The sequence below is a fragment of the Oncorhynchus tshawytscha genome, linkage group LG19, assembly GCF_018296145.1.
Source record: "Oncorhynchus tshawytscha isolate Ot180627B linkage group LG19, Otsh_v2.0, whole genome shotgun sequence".
In the NCBI taxonomy this organism is placed as follows: domain Eukaryota; kingdom Metazoa; phylum Chordata; class Actinopteri; order Salmoniformes; family Salmonidae; genus Oncorhynchus; species Oncorhynchus tshawytscha.
In genome coordinates, this window is record NC_056447.1 from 40,815,711 (window position 1) to 40,833,899 (window position 18,189).

Below are 18,189 nucleotides of genomic sequence, written 5' to 3' on the forward strand. Positions count from 1 at the left end.
GGGGAAAACCGCTGGTTGACTTGGCAAACGAACTGGCACAGAGAGACAGGAAACACAGGGATATATACACCGGGGATAATAAGCGACACCTGGAGGGGGTGGAGATAATCACAAGGACAGGTGAACCAGATCAGGGTGTGACAGTAACGTATTGTCATTCCTACTGCCTAAACACAAATAGCATGTTTGTAAATGATGTCTAAGAGTTGGAGTGTGCCCCTGTCTGCTTGTAAAGAAAAAATACAAAAATAAATGTGTGCCTTTTGTTTGCTTAACCCATCTGGACAAGAGGAATACCTATGTGAGAATGCCCTAACCCATCTGGACAAGAGGAATACCTATGTGAGAATGCTGTTCATCGACTACAGCTCGGCATTCAACACCATAGTACCCTCCAAGCTCGTCATCAAGCTCGAGACCCTGGGTCTCGACCCCGCCCTGTGCAACTGGGTACTGGACTTCCTGACGAGCCGCCCCCAGGTGGTGAGGGTAGGCAACAACATCTCCTCCCCGCTGATCCTCAACACTGGGGCCCCACAAGGGTGCGTTCTGAGCCCTCTCCTGTACTCCCTGTTCACCCACGACTGCGTGGCCATGCACGCCTCCAACTCAATCATCAAGTTTGCGGACGACACAACAGTGGTAGGCTTGATTACCAACAACGACGAGACGGCCTACAGGGAGGAGGTGAGGGCCCTCGGAGTGTGGTGTCAGGAAAATAACCTCACACTCAACGTCAACAAAACTAAGGAGATGATTGTGGACTTCAGGAAACAGCAGAGGGAACACCCCCATCCACATCGATGGAACAGTAGTGGAGAGGGTAGCAAGTTTTAAGTTCCTCGGCATACACATCACAGACAAACTGAATTGGTCCACTCACACAGACAGCATCGTGAGGAAGGCGCAGCAGCGCCTCTTCAACCTCAGGAGGCTGAAGAAATTCGGCTTGTCACCAAAAGCACTCACAAACTTCTACAGATGCACAATCGAGAGCATCCTGGCGGGCTGTATCACCGCCTGGTATGGCAACTGCACCGCCCTCAACCGTAAGGCTCTCCAGAGGGTAGTGAGGTCTGCACAACGCATCACCGGGGGCAAACTACCTGCCCTCCAGGACTCCTACACCACCCGATGCTACAGGAAGGCCATAAAGATCATCAAGGACATCAACCACCCGAGCCACTGCCTGTTCACCCCGCTGCCATCCAGAAGGCGAGGTCAGTACAGGTGCATCAAAGCTGGGACCGAGAGACTGAAAAACAGCTTCTATCTCAAGGCCATCAGACTGTTAAACAGCCACCACTAACATTGAGTGGCTACTGCCAACACACTGTCAATGACACTGACTCTACTCCAGCCACTTTAATCATGGGAATTGATGGGAAATGATGTAAATATATCACTAGCCACTCTAAACAATGCTACCTTATATAATGTTACTTACCCTACATTGTTCATCTCATATGCATACGTTGATACTGTACTCTATATCATCGACTGCATCCTTATGTAATACATGTATCACTAGCCACTTTAACTATGCCACTTGGTTTACATACTTATCTCATATGTATATACTGTACTCAATATCATCTACTGTATCTTGCCTATGCTGCTCTGTACCATCACTCATTCATATATCCTTATGTACATATTCTTTATCCCCTTACACTGTGTATGACAGTAGTTTTTTTTGGAATTGTTAGTTAGATTACTTGCTCGTTATTACTGCATTGTCGGAACTAGAAGCACAAGCATTTCGCTACACTCGCATTAACATCTGCTAACCATGTGTATGTGACAAATAAAATTTGATTTGATTTGATTGTGATTTATAAGGGATTTGATGTATAGCAATTACTTTTACTTTTTACTTCTACTCAAGTGTGACAATTGAGGACTTTTTCCACCACTGTACTTAAGTACACTTAAAATCAGATGCTTTTAGACTTTCACTCAAGTTGTATTTTACTGGGTGACTCACTTTTACTTGAGTCATTTTCTACTAAGGTATCTTTACTTTAGCTGTTTTACTTCTACTCAAGTGTGACAATTGAGGACTTTTTCCACCACTGTACTTAAGTACACTTAAAATCAGATGCTTTTAGACTTTCACTCAAGTTGTATTTTACTGGGTGACTCACTTTTACTTGAGTCATTTTCTACTAAGGTATCTTTACTTTAGCTGAAATCTGACAATTTTGCACCATTTCATTCACAGTACAATTGACACTTTCTTGCCTGTCACCTTGGACATTGTGTACTGTCCCTCTCTGTGTCTCTGTCTGTCTGTCTGTCTGTCTGTCTGTCTGTCTGTCTGTCTGTCTGTCTGTCTGTCTGTCTGTCTGTCTGTCTGTCTGTCTGTCTGTCTGTCTGTCTGTCTGTCTGTCTGTCTGTCTGTCTGTCTGTCTGTCTGTCTGTCTGTCTGTCTGTCTGTCTGTCTGTCTGTCTGTCTGTCTTTCTCTCTCCCTCTTTCTCTTCACCTTTCTCATGAAGCAAGTCAACAATAGGCAGGCCCAGGTGGATGAGAGGAAGTTGTGAAAGCTGGTACAGAGCAGAGGAGGATCCAAGAGGAGTAGGAGGAGACCTTGGACCTGAGTAAATAAATGACAGAAGGTCTGGCTGGCTGGAGGTCTGGAGTCATATCAGTAAAGTGTCTTAGAGTAGGAGTGCTGCAAGGGAGGGGTTTCTGATCCTAGATTAGTACTCCTACTCTGAGGCGTTTTGGACCCGATTCAGACTTAGGAAATGTATCCCTTTCCTACGCACACCTTTTTCTACGCACTGCTCAGTAGTTGGTATTCAGACTTTCCTCATGCAGTTGTGTAACGGGCTTTGCAGACGTGGTTCCCTTGCGGGCGCTGAATACATTTAATTTAACCGCTGAAAAGCTTCCCACATGCTGGCCAACAGATTTTCTTGTGGATTTTCTCGAGTGTACTAATGAAACAAATACCAAAAGATCATTTGGGGTTTTCCTTTAAGTTCAAGGTCAGAATATTCATAGAGAGAAAAGTGCATATAAAGGGAATTGCGTTCCATTTATGCACACTAAACTCAGGTCGGAATTTCCCCCAATGAATACGAGCCCTGGTGTCCTGTGTGCTAAGAGGGGGGTGAGAGAGCCTGAAACCTCATGGAGCTTCTGGCACTGTAGTAGGATCATCTGTCGCCCCCGGAGACCGGAGGAGGTGGATTGTGGGGCGATGAGACCAGGATGTTGAGCAGACTTTATTAAGGTCTGTGTGTCTCTGGGGGGAGTCGAGTGTTTAGGATCTAAATGTTTTGGAGAGCTTCACTGGGGAAATGGGAGACAATACGGTGGAGTTCTCAGAATCTTCTCCTTTTGAAGTCTCCTTTTTTAAATTGAAGTCTCCTCTTTTAAACTAAAAAGTAAAGGAAAGTATTAACAGTACAATTTCAGATGGGAACCATAGAAATTAAGTCTAAATAAAAATAATAATGTTCACGAATCACAAATATTTGGTGCCTCATAACAGTTTAACTTCTGAGAACCTTTGTCTAAAAGATGTTCCCTTTGGCGTTCTTGCTTGTATCGAGGCTGAAGTCATCTTTATAACCTAGACTGATAGAAAAATCATACAACATTATCATAAATCCACACCAAAGATTTCATTTTTCCCTCAGTAGATATGCTGGAGAGTCATTATTGAAGTAATCTGAACTGCATGAAGGTGGAGTATTGTGCATATTTGACCAATCTGACCATAGTGGAATATTGTTTTATTCTTTTCTTATAGGTTTAATATATAAATGGAGTTTTTCGCTCAATGGGGGATTTAATACTGTAATTTGTCAGAGTAATTGTGCTCAGTCAGTGCAGGATCCAGCATTTCCCACAATTTTTCGGTGCAGATTTGATATAGCAAATATGGCCTGTCCTAGAAAGTCACGTTTTCTGTGGGGATTTGTTGACTGATTCATGTGGTTAATTACAATGATCATTCGGCTGTCTATGAAGAACAGATGGACAATGGATTTGATGGTCATGCTTGGTGAAGTGTGAATGAATAAGGGGACATTTGTTCAGTCCCAAACCTCAATGTTGGTAGAGTTTAAAAAGGAATGGTGGAGGGAGAAGGGGGAGGAGGGCATCACCAACTGAATTTAGCCTGAGGATAGAGTACTGTAATGATGACAGCTGGCTTCTGAAGCAACTATGATCTCTCTGGAGCCAGATTGGGAAGTGCCTAGAGTGTAATTTAGCTAGGATAAGATGTGCTGACATAAAGTTTTCAGCCCACAACGTAGCATCACTGTAGGAGAATTATGATTTATATTACCTTAACAGAAAACTATACCCAGAAACTATCTTTTGGCATTTGTTTAATTAGTCCATTGTTGATATTGGCCCAAAATGTTATGCATGTCAGCAATCAAATTGACAAGATATGTAGCTTTCAAAATACAGAAATCTGGCCCGTATGATGCATTTTGCATCATATAATGCCAAACGCAGCGTCATATGATGCAAAATGCATCATACGGACCAGATTTCTGTATTTTGAAAGTTACACATATCTTGACAACTTGACTGCTGACATGAATTTTTTGGGGGGGCAATATCAACAATGGACTAGTTAAACAAATACCAAAAGATAGTTTCTGGGTGGAGTTATCCTTTAAGGTACATAATGCTGTTCTGTTCTGGACAGGCCTATTGGTTTAGGCAGAATATTACCAATACATCAGAACACTATTTGCTGAATTTTCCATAGGGAATTATCTTTGCTGATCTTAAAAGTATACTCACTGTACTTCTATAGCTGTGCACTGTTGCTTTATGCATTGCTGTGAAGCTGACAGATACTCAGGGGCAAAGGTAGTTGAGGGAATTCACTGAAAGGTTATATTCTGTTGGCTGCTGTCATCTAGTGGACATTTGATGGTAGCATTGATGGTCTCAGTACATTTTCAAACAAACCCTAAATGAGTACAGTCAATTTAGTTGTAGTTTTTGATTGGCCCACAGTATTATAATTGACTGGGAGCATTAGTTTGAGAAGACTGCCATCTTCTGGCACATTGCAGTAGGACACTGAAGTTGCTTCATTATGTAATCTTGGCACATAGAATCAGACCCCATGTCCACTCTGACCAAATACTTAACGGTAACAGTCTGTCACAAGAGACTACTTCAGTAGATGATGGGAAGCATTGAGGATCAAACAGCGTGGCAATATTACAGTATGCATGCCTGAGCTGGGTGAAAACGTAGACAGTGAACCTGGAAAATCCTTCCAAGAAATGTTCCATACATCACACAGTAGTACACATGATGAATCAGAATGTATCTGCCCAGTGAAAATCTCATATGCTGTTAACCCAAATAATGTTGTTCACCTGTCTTATGCTCATATTTGTGGCCAAAGCATAAATTGGAGAAAAAACACTTCAAAAACTCCATCTCAAACCTGTATCTCAAACAGAATGTTTGAAAACACTTGCTATTTTATCATAGAGAATTATGTCATCCTTCCTCATCGGCTAAGCTGGCCAATCAGCGGTCATCTCACATTAATATTTGTAATGGCCGGTGTACGGCCACACCATTCGGTTACACTTTATTTGGATAGTCCATCTGTAGATGCTCTACAGACTATCATTAACATTTCAATTAGCTATCTGTTAACCCTAACCCTAACTCTAGCTCTAACCCTAACAATAACCCTTGTCCTAACCCTAGCCCTAACCATAACCTTATCAAGCTTTTTAACAGACCTAATTTAAACACATTATAAGGAAAAGCATTTCACTGATATTGTAATGAATTATAGGTCATATTTAATAGAAATCTGAAATACGGGCCAGATACTTGAAGGGTTTGTTCTAGATGTGACAGTGAGTACTACATGTTTTACTCTTCTGGCCCTGTTGCATAACTTCAGTCCTAGAATTCTGTTAGTACTTAAGCATGTCCTGAAGAAAGTTCCTCACATATTTAAGTTTGTCAATAGATAACTTTACTTCTACAATAGATAACTGTACTTCAACAATAGATAACTGTACTTCAACATTAGATAACTGTACTTCAACAATAGATAACTGTACTTCAACAATCGATAACTGTACTTCAACAATCGATAACTTTACTTCTACTATAGATAACTGTACTTCAACAATCGATAACTTTACTTCTACGATAGATAACTGTTCTTCTACAATAAATAACTGTACTTCTACAATAGATAACTGTACTTCAACAATAGATAACTGTACTTCAACAATAGATAACTGATAACTGATAACTTTACTTCTACTATAGATAACTGTACTTCAACAATCGATAACTTTACTTCTACGATAGATAACTGTTCTTCTACAATAAATAACTGTACTTCTACAATAGATAACTGTACTTCAACAATAGATAACTGTACTTCAACAATAGATAACTGTACTTCAACAATAGATAACTGTACTTCAACAATAGATAACTGTACTTCAACAATAGATAACTGTACTTCAACAATAGATCGATCAACAATAGATAACTTCTACAATAAATAACTGTACTTCAACAATAGATAACTGTACTTCAACAATAGATAACTTTACTTCTACTATAGATAACTGTACTTCAACAATCGATAACTTTACTTCTACGATAGATAACTGTTCTTCTACAATAAATAACTGTACTTCTACAATAGATAACTGTACTTCAACAATAGATAACTGATCAACAACGATAACTGTACTTCAACAATCGATAACTTTACTTCTACTATAGATAACTGTACTTCAACAATCGATAACTTTACTTCTACGATAGATAACTGTTCTTCTACAATAAATAACTACTTCTACAATAGATAACTGTACTTCAACAATAGATAACTGTACTTCAACAATAGATAACTGTACTTCAACAATCGATAACTTTACTTCTACTATAGATAACTTTACTTCAACAATCGATAACTGTACTTCAACAATAGATAACTGTACTTCAACAATAGATAACTTTACTTCAACAATAGATAACTTTACTTCTACAATAAATAACTGTACTTCAACAATAGATAACTGTACTTCAACAATAGATAACTTTACTTCTACTATAGATAACTGTACTTCAACAATCGATAACTTTACTTCTACTATAGATAACTTTACTTCAACAATCGATAACTGTACTTCAACAATAGATAACTTCAACAATAGATACTTCAACAATAGATAACTTTACTTCTACAATAAATAACTGTACTTCAACAATAGATAACTGTACTTCAACAATAGATAACTTTACTTCTACTATAGATAACTGTACTTCAACAATCGATAACTTTACTTCTACGATAGATAACTGTTCTTCTACAATAAATAACTGTACTTCTACAATAGATAACTGTACTTCAACAATAGATAACTGTACTTCAACAATCGATAACTGTACTTCAACAATCGATAACTTTACTTCTACTATAGATAACTGTACTTCAACAATCGATAACTTTACTTCTACGATAGATAACTGTTCTTCTACAATAAATAACTACTTCTACAATAGATAACTGTACTTCAACAATAGATAACTGTACTTCAACAATAGATAACTGTACTTCAACAATCGATAACTTTACTTCTACTATAGATAACTGTACTTCAACAATCGATAACTTTACTTCTACGATAGATAACTGTTCTTCTACAATAAATAACTGTACTTCTACAATAGATAACTGTACTTCAACAATAGATAACTGTACTTCAACAATAGATAACTGTACTTCAACAATAGATAACTGTACTTCAACAATAGATAACTGTACTTCAACAATAGATAACTTTACTTCAACAATAGATAACTTTACTTCAACAATAGATAACTGTACTTCAACAATCGATAACTTTACTTCAACAATAGATAACTTTACTTCAACAATAGATAACTTTACTTCAACAATAGATAACTGTACTTCAACAATAGATAACTTTACTTCAACAATAGATAACTTTACTTCAACAATAGATAACTGTACTTCAACAATCGATAACTTTACTTCAACAATAGATAACTTTACTTCAACAATAGATAACTTTACTTCAACAATAGATAACTGTACTTCAACAATAGATAACTGTACTTCAACAATAGATAACTGTACTTCAACAATCGATAACTTTACTTCTACGATAGATAACTGTTCTTCTACAATAAATAACTACTTCTACAATAGATAACTGTACTTCAACAATAGATAACTGTACTTCAACAATAGATAACTGTACTTCAACAATCGATAACTTTACTTCTACTATAGATAACTGTACTTCAACAATCGATAACTTTACTTCTACGATAGATAACTGTTCTTCTACAATAAATAACTGTACTTCTACAATAGATAACTGTACTTCAACAATAGATAACTGTACTTCAACAATAGATAACTGTACTTCAACAATAGATAACTGTACTTCAACAATAGATAACTGTACTTCAACAATAGATAACTTTACTTCAACAATAGATAACTTTACTTCTACAATAAATAACTGTACTTCAACAATAGATAACTGTACTTCAACAATAGATAACTTTACTTCTACTATAGATAACTGTACTTCAACAATCAATAACTTTACTTCTACGATAGATAACTGTTCTTCTACAATAAATAACTGTACTTCTACAATAGATAACTGTACTTCAACAATAGATAACTGTACTTCAACAATAGATAACTTTACTTCTACAATAAATAACTGTACTTCAACAATAGATAACTGTACTTCAACAATAGATAACTTTACTTCTACTATAGATAACTGTACTTCAACAATAGATAACTGTACTTCAACAATAGATAACTTTACTTCTACTATAGATAACTGTACTTCAACAATAGATAACTTTACTTCTACTATAGATAACTGTACTTCAACAATCGATAACTTTACTTCTACGATAGATAACTGTTCTTCTACAAAAGATAACTGTACTTCTACAATAGATAACTGTATTTCTACTTCTACTATACTTTCTGTAAAGCTATGTCTATTTGGACATGACTTTTACTGTAACAGCATAAAGACAATTACCTTCTCCCCTTTTCTAGGAATTTAATGAAACTAGATGAATATTCACTCACATATCAATGATTTCACATCCTTGCAGACTGTGGTATTACTAATAGGGCTAGGAGAAGGAACTACATTGCATAGGGCAACTCTTTGAATTGGAGTGTGACCAAAAACAACCCATTTTCTTTTCATTCCCCCTGTGAGAATATAATGTTTGTCCAACTCATTGTGTTCTAATTTAGAGATTCTATGGTGGCCCCATCCATCTTTCCAACTTTAACACTGTCTCTGCATTCCCTGGCAGCTTCATGACTGCCACATCTCATCAGTATGAGAGTGTCTCACTGGTCCTAAAGAGAGAGGAGTTCAACTTCGATTTGGAGGATGAATTATTAGTTCAGGAAAAACTGAGCTCTTTCTGAATTACGTTGAATTTACTGTACGACTATTGTTATCTATAAGTTGCACAGAATGAAGCAAATGACATAACACTACTAAATCACACATTTCTTCTTTGTGATGTTTCTTCTTTTGGTGATCTTACTGCCAGCCTTGGAATAGGACGTGTTTATTTGAAGAAGCTGCTTCAGATGGTTTGTATATAGGCGTTGGCTGTGTCCATTCCACTGTAGCTATAATCTCTAGTAATAAATAATAATACTCATAATAATCATAATCATAATAATAATACATTTAATTTGTAGAGCAACAATATGCTGTGTTGGGTTGTGTGTTTGGAGTGGGAAGTCTTTACACTCCACCTCCCAGAAAACAAAACTGGGTTGGTTCTCTGAAGTGTTCCTGGCACAGACACACACGTACCAAGTTCCAACCCTCCCAAGGATCCTCTCGTTAGCACAAGCAGAACTAATGTTGACCATACAGAAACATGGTTCAGCAGTCTGGACAACAATAAATGCTTGCATTCATCCATTCACAAACCTCAAACTCAAGGCAGAGTCCAGTAATATGTCCTCAAAGCATTTTTTAAACAAAAAGGGATCATACACTGATTATACAGTTGCATTGAGTTGCATCCCACCTTTTGCCTTCAGAACAGCTTCAATTCATCGGGGAATGGACTTTATAAGGTGTCGAAAGAATTTCACACGGATACTGGCCCGTGTTGACTCCAGTGCTTCCCACAGTTATCAAGTTGGCTGGATGTCCTTTGGGTGGTGGAACATTCTTGATACACACGGAAACTGTTGAGCGTGACAAACCCAGCAGAGTTGCAGTTCTTGACACAAGCCTGGCACCAACTATCGTACCCTGTTCAAAGGCACTTAAATATTTTGTCTTGCCCATTCACCCTCTTGAATGGCACACATACACAATCCATGTCTAAGTTGTCTAAAGGCTTAGAAATCCTTCTTTAACCTGTCTCCTCCCCTTCATCTACACTGATTGAAGTGGATTTAACAAGTGACATCAGTAAGGGATCATAGCTTTCACCTGGATTCACCTGGTCAGTCCATGTCGTGGAAAGAGCAGGTGTTCTTAATGTTTTGTGTACTCAGTGTATAATATTGATGAACACAAGATGTTCCACAGAAGAAACTGGACTGCACTTATTAACATCAATGTACTTAACGTGATCAGGACTAGGAGGACAGTTCAGCATTAAGGAGAAGGAGGAAGAAGAGAAAAGGAAGATAATGAAAGAGAAAAAAGGATATGATCGTAAGGCGCGCTTACGGTCAGAAGAGGACAAGGAGGCAACAGTAAGAAGTAGACGTGTCTCTCTGGGTCTGATGACTGCCAGATGACAGCACCAACAGTGTCAGCTGGTGAGAGAGAGAGAGAGAGAGAGAGAGAGAGAGAGAGAATTTCAGAAAGGAGGAGCGCCGTTGCAGTGGTGGGATGGTCTGAGGTTTTTCCCAGTGGAGTGACTGTGGTCCTTGATCGTGGTCCTCGACCTGTGGCTCTGTCCAGTCTGTCCCTGGCTACTGGATGCCAGGTGGATGCCAGGTCACCATGATGCCCTGGAAGATGGTCATTGTTGCACTATTTTACTGCAATATCCACACTTGTGCCACTTATCGGCATAACAAAGGTAAGAATATCATAACCCATATTAATATGTTCAATTGGAAATGTTATACAGTTTACAGTATGTTTATATGCAATGATTATGTTTAATGTTGCTGTGTAATTGTAACCTGTGCATTTGCCCTTTTAAAGGGTACGTTTTGCTGCAGTAGTTGTCCATAAATATAATTGATAGGAATGCACCTCATTCCCAGATGCTACACTAAACTCAACAGTAATTCTGCCAAAACAATTCAAGGCATTACTGAGAATCAGCTCATTGTGGATTAGAATATGTATCCAGTGATGGAAAGATAGATGTAACGCTCTTATTCCAGAGAAAGGACAGATTAATGATCATTCTGTTATGATAGTCACAAAGTCCAATATCATTCCTGGTATCAAATGTCAAGCTAAAGTCATTTTACATATGCTTCTCTCTTGGCCTCAGCATCGCCGTCTCAAATCCAGAAGACTAATACAGAATATAGACTTACCCTATCCCATCCCCATCACACAGAAAACTGCAATCAATGGTTAGCCTAGTCACACATTTAATTCTGTCCTCTGTGCTTTGTCTGTCCAGCTCTAACCTCTGATTGAGCAAAGTCATTTCACAACAGTATGTGTTAACATTACTGATTAGTATGTACACAGATCCAGCAGCAGCATCAACCAGCACAGCTGTAACATGCTGCACACATCACAACAATGTGCAAGCTGTGTGGTGGGGAGTGTACTGGGGATATTTTGGTATTTTGATTTGTTTCTGTGTTTCTTTAGGGTTAAAGGAGGAGTGACATTGAAATCATTGTTTTCTCTCCAGCTGTTTCGATCCATCTGAAATTCAAGCGCCCTACAGATTGACCTTAATGATGCTGAGCAACTGTAGCAGTTCTATACTTGGTTGGATAAATGATTTGACATCAGAAAAATCCAGATAATTAGAATGGATAACTCTTTTGTACTGTATATACACTTGGAAAAAAGGTTCTAAAAGGGTTCTGCAGCTATCCCCATAGGGTAGCCTATTTTGGTTCCAGGTAAAACCCTTTTTTGTTCAAGCTAGAACTCTTTTGAGTTCCATGTGGAACCCTCTGTGGAAAGGGTTCTACCTGGAACCAAAAGGTTTTTAAAAGGGTTGACCTATGGGGACAGTATAAGAGCCCTTTTTGGTTCTAGATAGCATATTTTTCTCTAATAGTGTACAGGTGTAGCTGCCAAGAACTCACATTTCTGGTCCTGCAGAACAGTTGGGTCCCATTTTCTAGCACAATTCAACTATGGTCCTTAACGACTTGTATGTTTAAAGTTCCATTTCGGTTTATGTGTCAGCTACTGGGCTCAATGTGTGTATGAACTATCCGCATCTGTTTCTGATATGAAAACAATGAAAGGGCTCCAAATATGAACTGCAGCAGGAAACTGATAGGCCCCTGAAGAATGAAAAACACACCACCAAAAAGTTTTCAAAGCTGTCTTGAATCTGGCTAAATAAGGTATTTTGTGGTTTTTGTTTCAGTTATTCTAGATATTATGTGATGTGTTGTGGCAATTGGATCATACGGAAAAACATGTTCTTAGAATGAGAGGATTGAGGCTCAAACAGTACAATGTCAGCTCAGGAGTACTGTCTTTCTAGCTTTTCTTGGATTACATTTGTTGATATTTGTTTCTCCTGGCTTTACTATGATTTTTGTATGGGTGGAGCATCTGGAACATTGTTTGACATGCTCTGGTATATCTGATGAAATCATATCAACTTTGTGTTTGCTATTACACACATTATGAAGTCATAGCAATCTCAATTACCTCAATGGAAAAGTAGTGATCAAATAACATGAATTGTTTGATTTCATCATGGCATCAACAAATCTTATTAGCTGAATGTACTAAAATAAAGGCAAACAAAAACCTTATCTCCATGTAGAACATTTTACTATTTTGGGGTGTGAATAAAAGTATTTGGAAAGTTTTGCCCACGATGGACAACATATATGTGCTAGTACACTCTTAGAAAAAATAGTTTCCGAAAGGGTTCTTCAGCTGTCCCAATAGGAGCAACCTTTTTGGTTCCAAGTAGAACCCTTTTCAGTTCCAGGTAGAAATAGAACCCATTTAGGTTCCATGTAGAAAGGGTTCGCTATGGAACCCAAAAGGGATCTACCTGTAACCAAAAAGGGTTCTTCAAAGGGTTCTCCTATGGGGACAGCAGAAGAACCCTTTAACGTTTGAGATAGCACTTTTTTTCTAAGAGTGTATGCTTGTATGCTGAACCCTTTGTTTGTCTAGGTGTCTACTGCATGGCTCCTGTCTCTATGGTCCTAGGACACATCTCTGTTTCCAGCTTGCAAGCGATAGCTTTGTTATGACACATTCCTCTTCGCTTCCTGATGATTTTCTTCTAAACTTATCAGCCCTTCTTAAACAAGTACTATTTCAGGGCCTTCGTTAGCTGGATTGACTGTAAACACCAAAGGAAGCACTGGAGAGAATATTCCAAAGTTTCATTCCTGGTATGTGCACTCAGGAATGTGCTCATGTCCAATAATGGATTTCCTCCTTAGAGTTTGTTTTTCAAAGAACATCTGAATAAGATTTGCTTGTCAATAAACACTGAGTTTACAAAACACTACGAATAACTTCTTAATATTCAAAAGCTTTGCACGTTTACAGCACCTCTATCTGACATTTTAATGGAGCTACAGTGGATAGCTGCCAATTTACGGGATTCTGACCAAGTCTGCTATTTATATTTTTCGTAGCTGTCTATTTACCACCACAAACCGATGCTGGCACTAAGACCACACTCAACGAGCTGTATAGGGCCATAAACAAGAAACAGCGCTCCTAGTGGCCAGTGATTTTAATATACTTATATTTTTTGGTCATTTAGCAGATGTTCTTATCCAGAGCGACTTACAGGAGCAATTAGGGTTAAGTGCCTTACTCAAGGGCACATTGGTAGATTTTCACCTAGTTGGCTCAGAAATTCTAACCAGCAACCTTTCGGTTACTTGCCCAACGCTCCTAACTGCTAGGTTACCTAATGCAGGAAAACTGAAATCCGTTTTACCTCATTTCTACCAGCATGTCACCTGTGCTACTGGAGGAGACAAAACTCAAGATCACTTTTACTCCATACATAAACGCATACAAAGCTCTCCCTTGCACTCCATTTGGCAAATCTGATCATCACTGTATCCTCCTGATTCTTGCTTGCAAGCAAAAATTCTGAAGTACCAATGACAGCTCAATACGGAAGTGGTCCGATGAAGCGGACGCTAAGCTACAGGACTGTTTCACTAGCACTGACTGGAATATGTTCCAGGATTCATCTGATTACATTGAGGAGTTTACCACATCAGTTACCTGCTTCATTAATAAGTGCATCGATGATGTCATCCCCACAGTGACTGTACGTACATGTCGCAACCATAAGCCATAGATTACAGGCAATATCTGCACTGAGCTAAAGGCTAGAGCTGCTGCTTTCAAGGAGTGGGACACTAATCCAGACTCTTACAAGATATCCCACTATGACCTCCGACAAGCCATCAAACAGGCAAAGCATCATTACAGGACTAAGATGTAATCGTTTTACGCCGGCTCTAATGCTCGTCGGATGTGGCAGGACTTCTAAACTATCATGGATTACAAAGGGAAACCCAGCCACAAGCTTCCCAGTGACTTGAGCCCACCAGACGAGCTAAATGTCTTCTATGCTCACATCGAGGCAAGCAACACTGAACCATGCATGAGAGCAGCAGCTGTTCCGGACGACTGTGTGATCACACTCTCCGTAGCCAATGTGAGTAAGACCGTTAAACAGATTAACATTCACAAGGCCGCAGGGCCAGATGGATTACCAGAATGCATGCTCTGAGCACGCGCTGACCAGCTGGCAAGTGTCTTCACTGATGCTCTCAATCCCTCTCTCTCTTTGTTCTCTATATTTTTTCCCTCTGTCATGTACAGAAACAATGCTTGTTCAGCATAACCGGTTTGTGTCTTTACAATATTTGTGGACTTGCGGAAATATGAATAGCTTTGATGTTATAGAACAGAGATCATCAATCAGATTCGGCCGCGGGCCAATTTTTCTTGAGGGGATGATCAGGGGGCCGGAACATAATTACAAATCATTTGTAGACTGCAAATTCACTGGAAGAAACCCAAACAGATATAATATTTGACAAAAACATAATCATTTCAAACCCTGCTTGCTTTTGTATGCGATCACCACTCTCTATTATGCTGGGAATAAAAAAATCACTTGGAGCTGATTTCATGGGTTTTTTATAGTCTTTTATGTCCAACAATAAAAATCGAACAACAAAAAACCTTGGTGGGGGGGAATAAAACCATTCGCGGCCCAAATTTGGCCGGTGGACTGCCAGTTGGGAAACTCTGTCATAGAATGATTTACAATCCTGTATTTGGATTTAGATGAGAATCCAGATAGCAGATTTCAGTAAGTGGTGGTCCTTATCCCATGTGAAAATAACTCAAAAGATGAGTAGGTGAAATGTTCTTTGGGAAGTGTCCTGCTATGACCAGGTCACATATTCTGGTTAGCACTCACTCCTAAAACCAGTGTCCAACGTTGCTCTGGTAAGTGAGCTCTGTCTATTTATGAAAAGTAGACTCATCTCCAAGTCAGTTGCTCTCTCTCTCTCTCTCTCTCTCTCTCTCTGTCTCTCTCTCTCTCTCTCTCTCTCTCTCTCTCTCTCCCTCTCTCTCTCTCTCTCTCTCTCTCTCTCTCTCTCTCTCTCTCTCTCTCTCTCTCTCTCTCTCTCTCTCAACCCATGTGCCTCTCTGCTTTGAATTCTCTGCCTTTGAAGCCTGAGGTCATTTCTTACAGTCTGCTGATCAGAGCTATTCGTAAGGTCACACATTTCAGGTTTCTCAACTGAACGGTGTGGTGCTCTATGGTCCTCACATGTCTGTGAACATTATGGCTGTAAAGTCTACCCTGTTATATACAGTACCTGTCAAGGCATGCAAGGTGTACTGTATGTTAGCCTTGTCTCGGGAATTCATCTTAATATGCAATACATCTGGTTCAAGCCACATGGTCCGCATCGCATGATGAAACCCTGGGCAAGAGTTAAAGAGAAAGTAGTCGGTTGGATAACATTCTATTTATCTCTTTCTCTCTCTCCCTCCCTCTTTCAGTCCTTTACCCATCAACTGTTCGAGTGAAGAGAGGAATGGCATCAATGGTGAACCCCACTTTTCAGAACTCCATAGAGGATGTCAATTTACTATTTGAGGTGAGACATTTTCCTTGGATAACTACAGTAGCAAATATTGTATGAATCCTCTGAGTTAGCAACCAAAAATATGGGTTTGTAATGAGTCTACTGTTTTTGGCTATGCTGTGTAGATCCTGCTGGCTGGCCTGCAGTTTGGAGACGAGCACACTCTGTTCTCCGTGCAGGACGAGGAGTTGGCCTCCCTGCGGAAGACCAAAAAGCTCGAAGTCATCTGCGAGGACATCCTGCCCAAAACACTCTCTGATATCCGTCGCCTGACCTCTTACCTTTCCAATCACATGGGCCACCTGCGCCTGGAGGACTTTGAGCGCACTGTGCTGACCATGGTGTACACCGCCCAGCGGCTGGCCAACGCTACCACAGACCAGCAAAGAGACTTGTGGGCAGAGTCCTTTGTCAGTTTGTACAGAGCTATCAAGCTGGACCTGACAGCTGAGAACGACCTCACAGCTAAATGATATCGCAATGTTGGGGATTGATACTGCCTTTATTTCCAGATCTCTATTGGAGAAGGAATTTCTCTCATTTTCTATTATTCATTATAGATACGATGTTTCAGCATGATATTCTTGGCAAACCTTGAGTACTTTCGTATCACATGGACTTAAAATTAAAGTTTCTGAGATATACTTTAATCCTATTGCTGTTTTTTTATATGCATTGGGACAAAACATTTCTTTGATTTATTTCAAAAGGTTTATTACTAGTGTTACCCTGAACCAACTTGGAAATGCAGAGAAATCAGTATGATTATATTCATTTTAAAAATCAAGGTTTTTCTTTAAAAAGCACCAATTTTTGTAAAATTCGTATACAGTTCTTATACATTGTGTTATCATTAAATACAAGATCCACTGAAAAGAAAAAAATATTAACAATGTACAACATTTCCAAGCAAAAATGTATTCACACCCCAAAAAGCCAAAAGATCCCTGCCAAAAGTTCATTCAGAAAATACAAAGCAAACCTATACAAGGGCCAGGATTCAATCCGATCAGTGGTAACAATCATTACCGGACAAACGCAGAGCTTTTCATCGATTTTTTTGTGGGCCATTTATCTGCATTACATGCTGACCATACCGTACGCATCGCGTGCGTTGCAAAATACACATACATGTTATTCAATCATTGCACCCACACTGTTCACGCAAGTCAGCAAGCATCTGCGTAGCCAGGCGCTAAAATATAACTTGGTTGTATTTGTGATGCTCAACGCGCTGCAAGTCCTTCCTCTCCCATCTCCTCATTGGTTTTTAGGAGCATATACCAACATGGGTGATTGAAAGATGAACTGAGATCCACACTCCAGTCGGTTGTGGTAATGAACCTTAAAGTTGGTTACCAACCGGCATATAAAGTCCAAATAATAATAAGAAGCCTGAAGGAAGGAGGAGAGATGACTAGAAACTAATTTGGTTTACCATTTTATCTGTGCATTAATCATTGGAGTAGAGGACTTGTGCATCACAGGTAAAATAATAACCCAATGTTTATATCCCAGGACAAATTAGCTATCAAAAGCAAGCAAGCTAGCTAAATTGCCATAAATGTTTAATGCTTTTCATTAATTTGTCCCCAAATTAATATAATTGGTTCAGAGTTTGTTTTGATATCTCAAACTGCGAGTCCTGATCGCATCTGGTGTGGGGGGACAAAATCAACATGTGCGCAATGGTGCACGCAGATGTTAGAGCTGTCAATATGTATAGCAGCAGCTGTTGTAGTCATTGTCATGAAACCACACCTGTCCTGATATCCTAGCCATGTTAAAGGTTCAGAATGAGAAAGTGCAGGCTTTATAGAAATAATTACACATTTAA

General features: G+C 39.1%; 1 protein-coding gene across 1 annotated transcript; it reads left to right on the forward strand.

Moving 5' to 3' along the window:
* Positions 1-10,898: 10,898 nt before the first annotated feature.
* On the forward strand, positions 10,899-17,002 carry LOC112218761 (protein FAM180A). Its single transcript, XM_024379876.2, has 3 exons — positions 10,899-11,113; positions 16,267-16,364; positions 16,478-17,002. Exons 1-3 carry the CDS (start codon positions 11,011-11,013, stop codon positions 16,823-16,825), a joined length of 549 nt encoding a protein of 182 aa, XP_024235644.1. The 5' UTR covers positions 10,899-11,010; the 3' UTR covers positions 16,826-17,002.
* Positions 17,003-18,189: the final 1,187 nt, after the last annotated feature.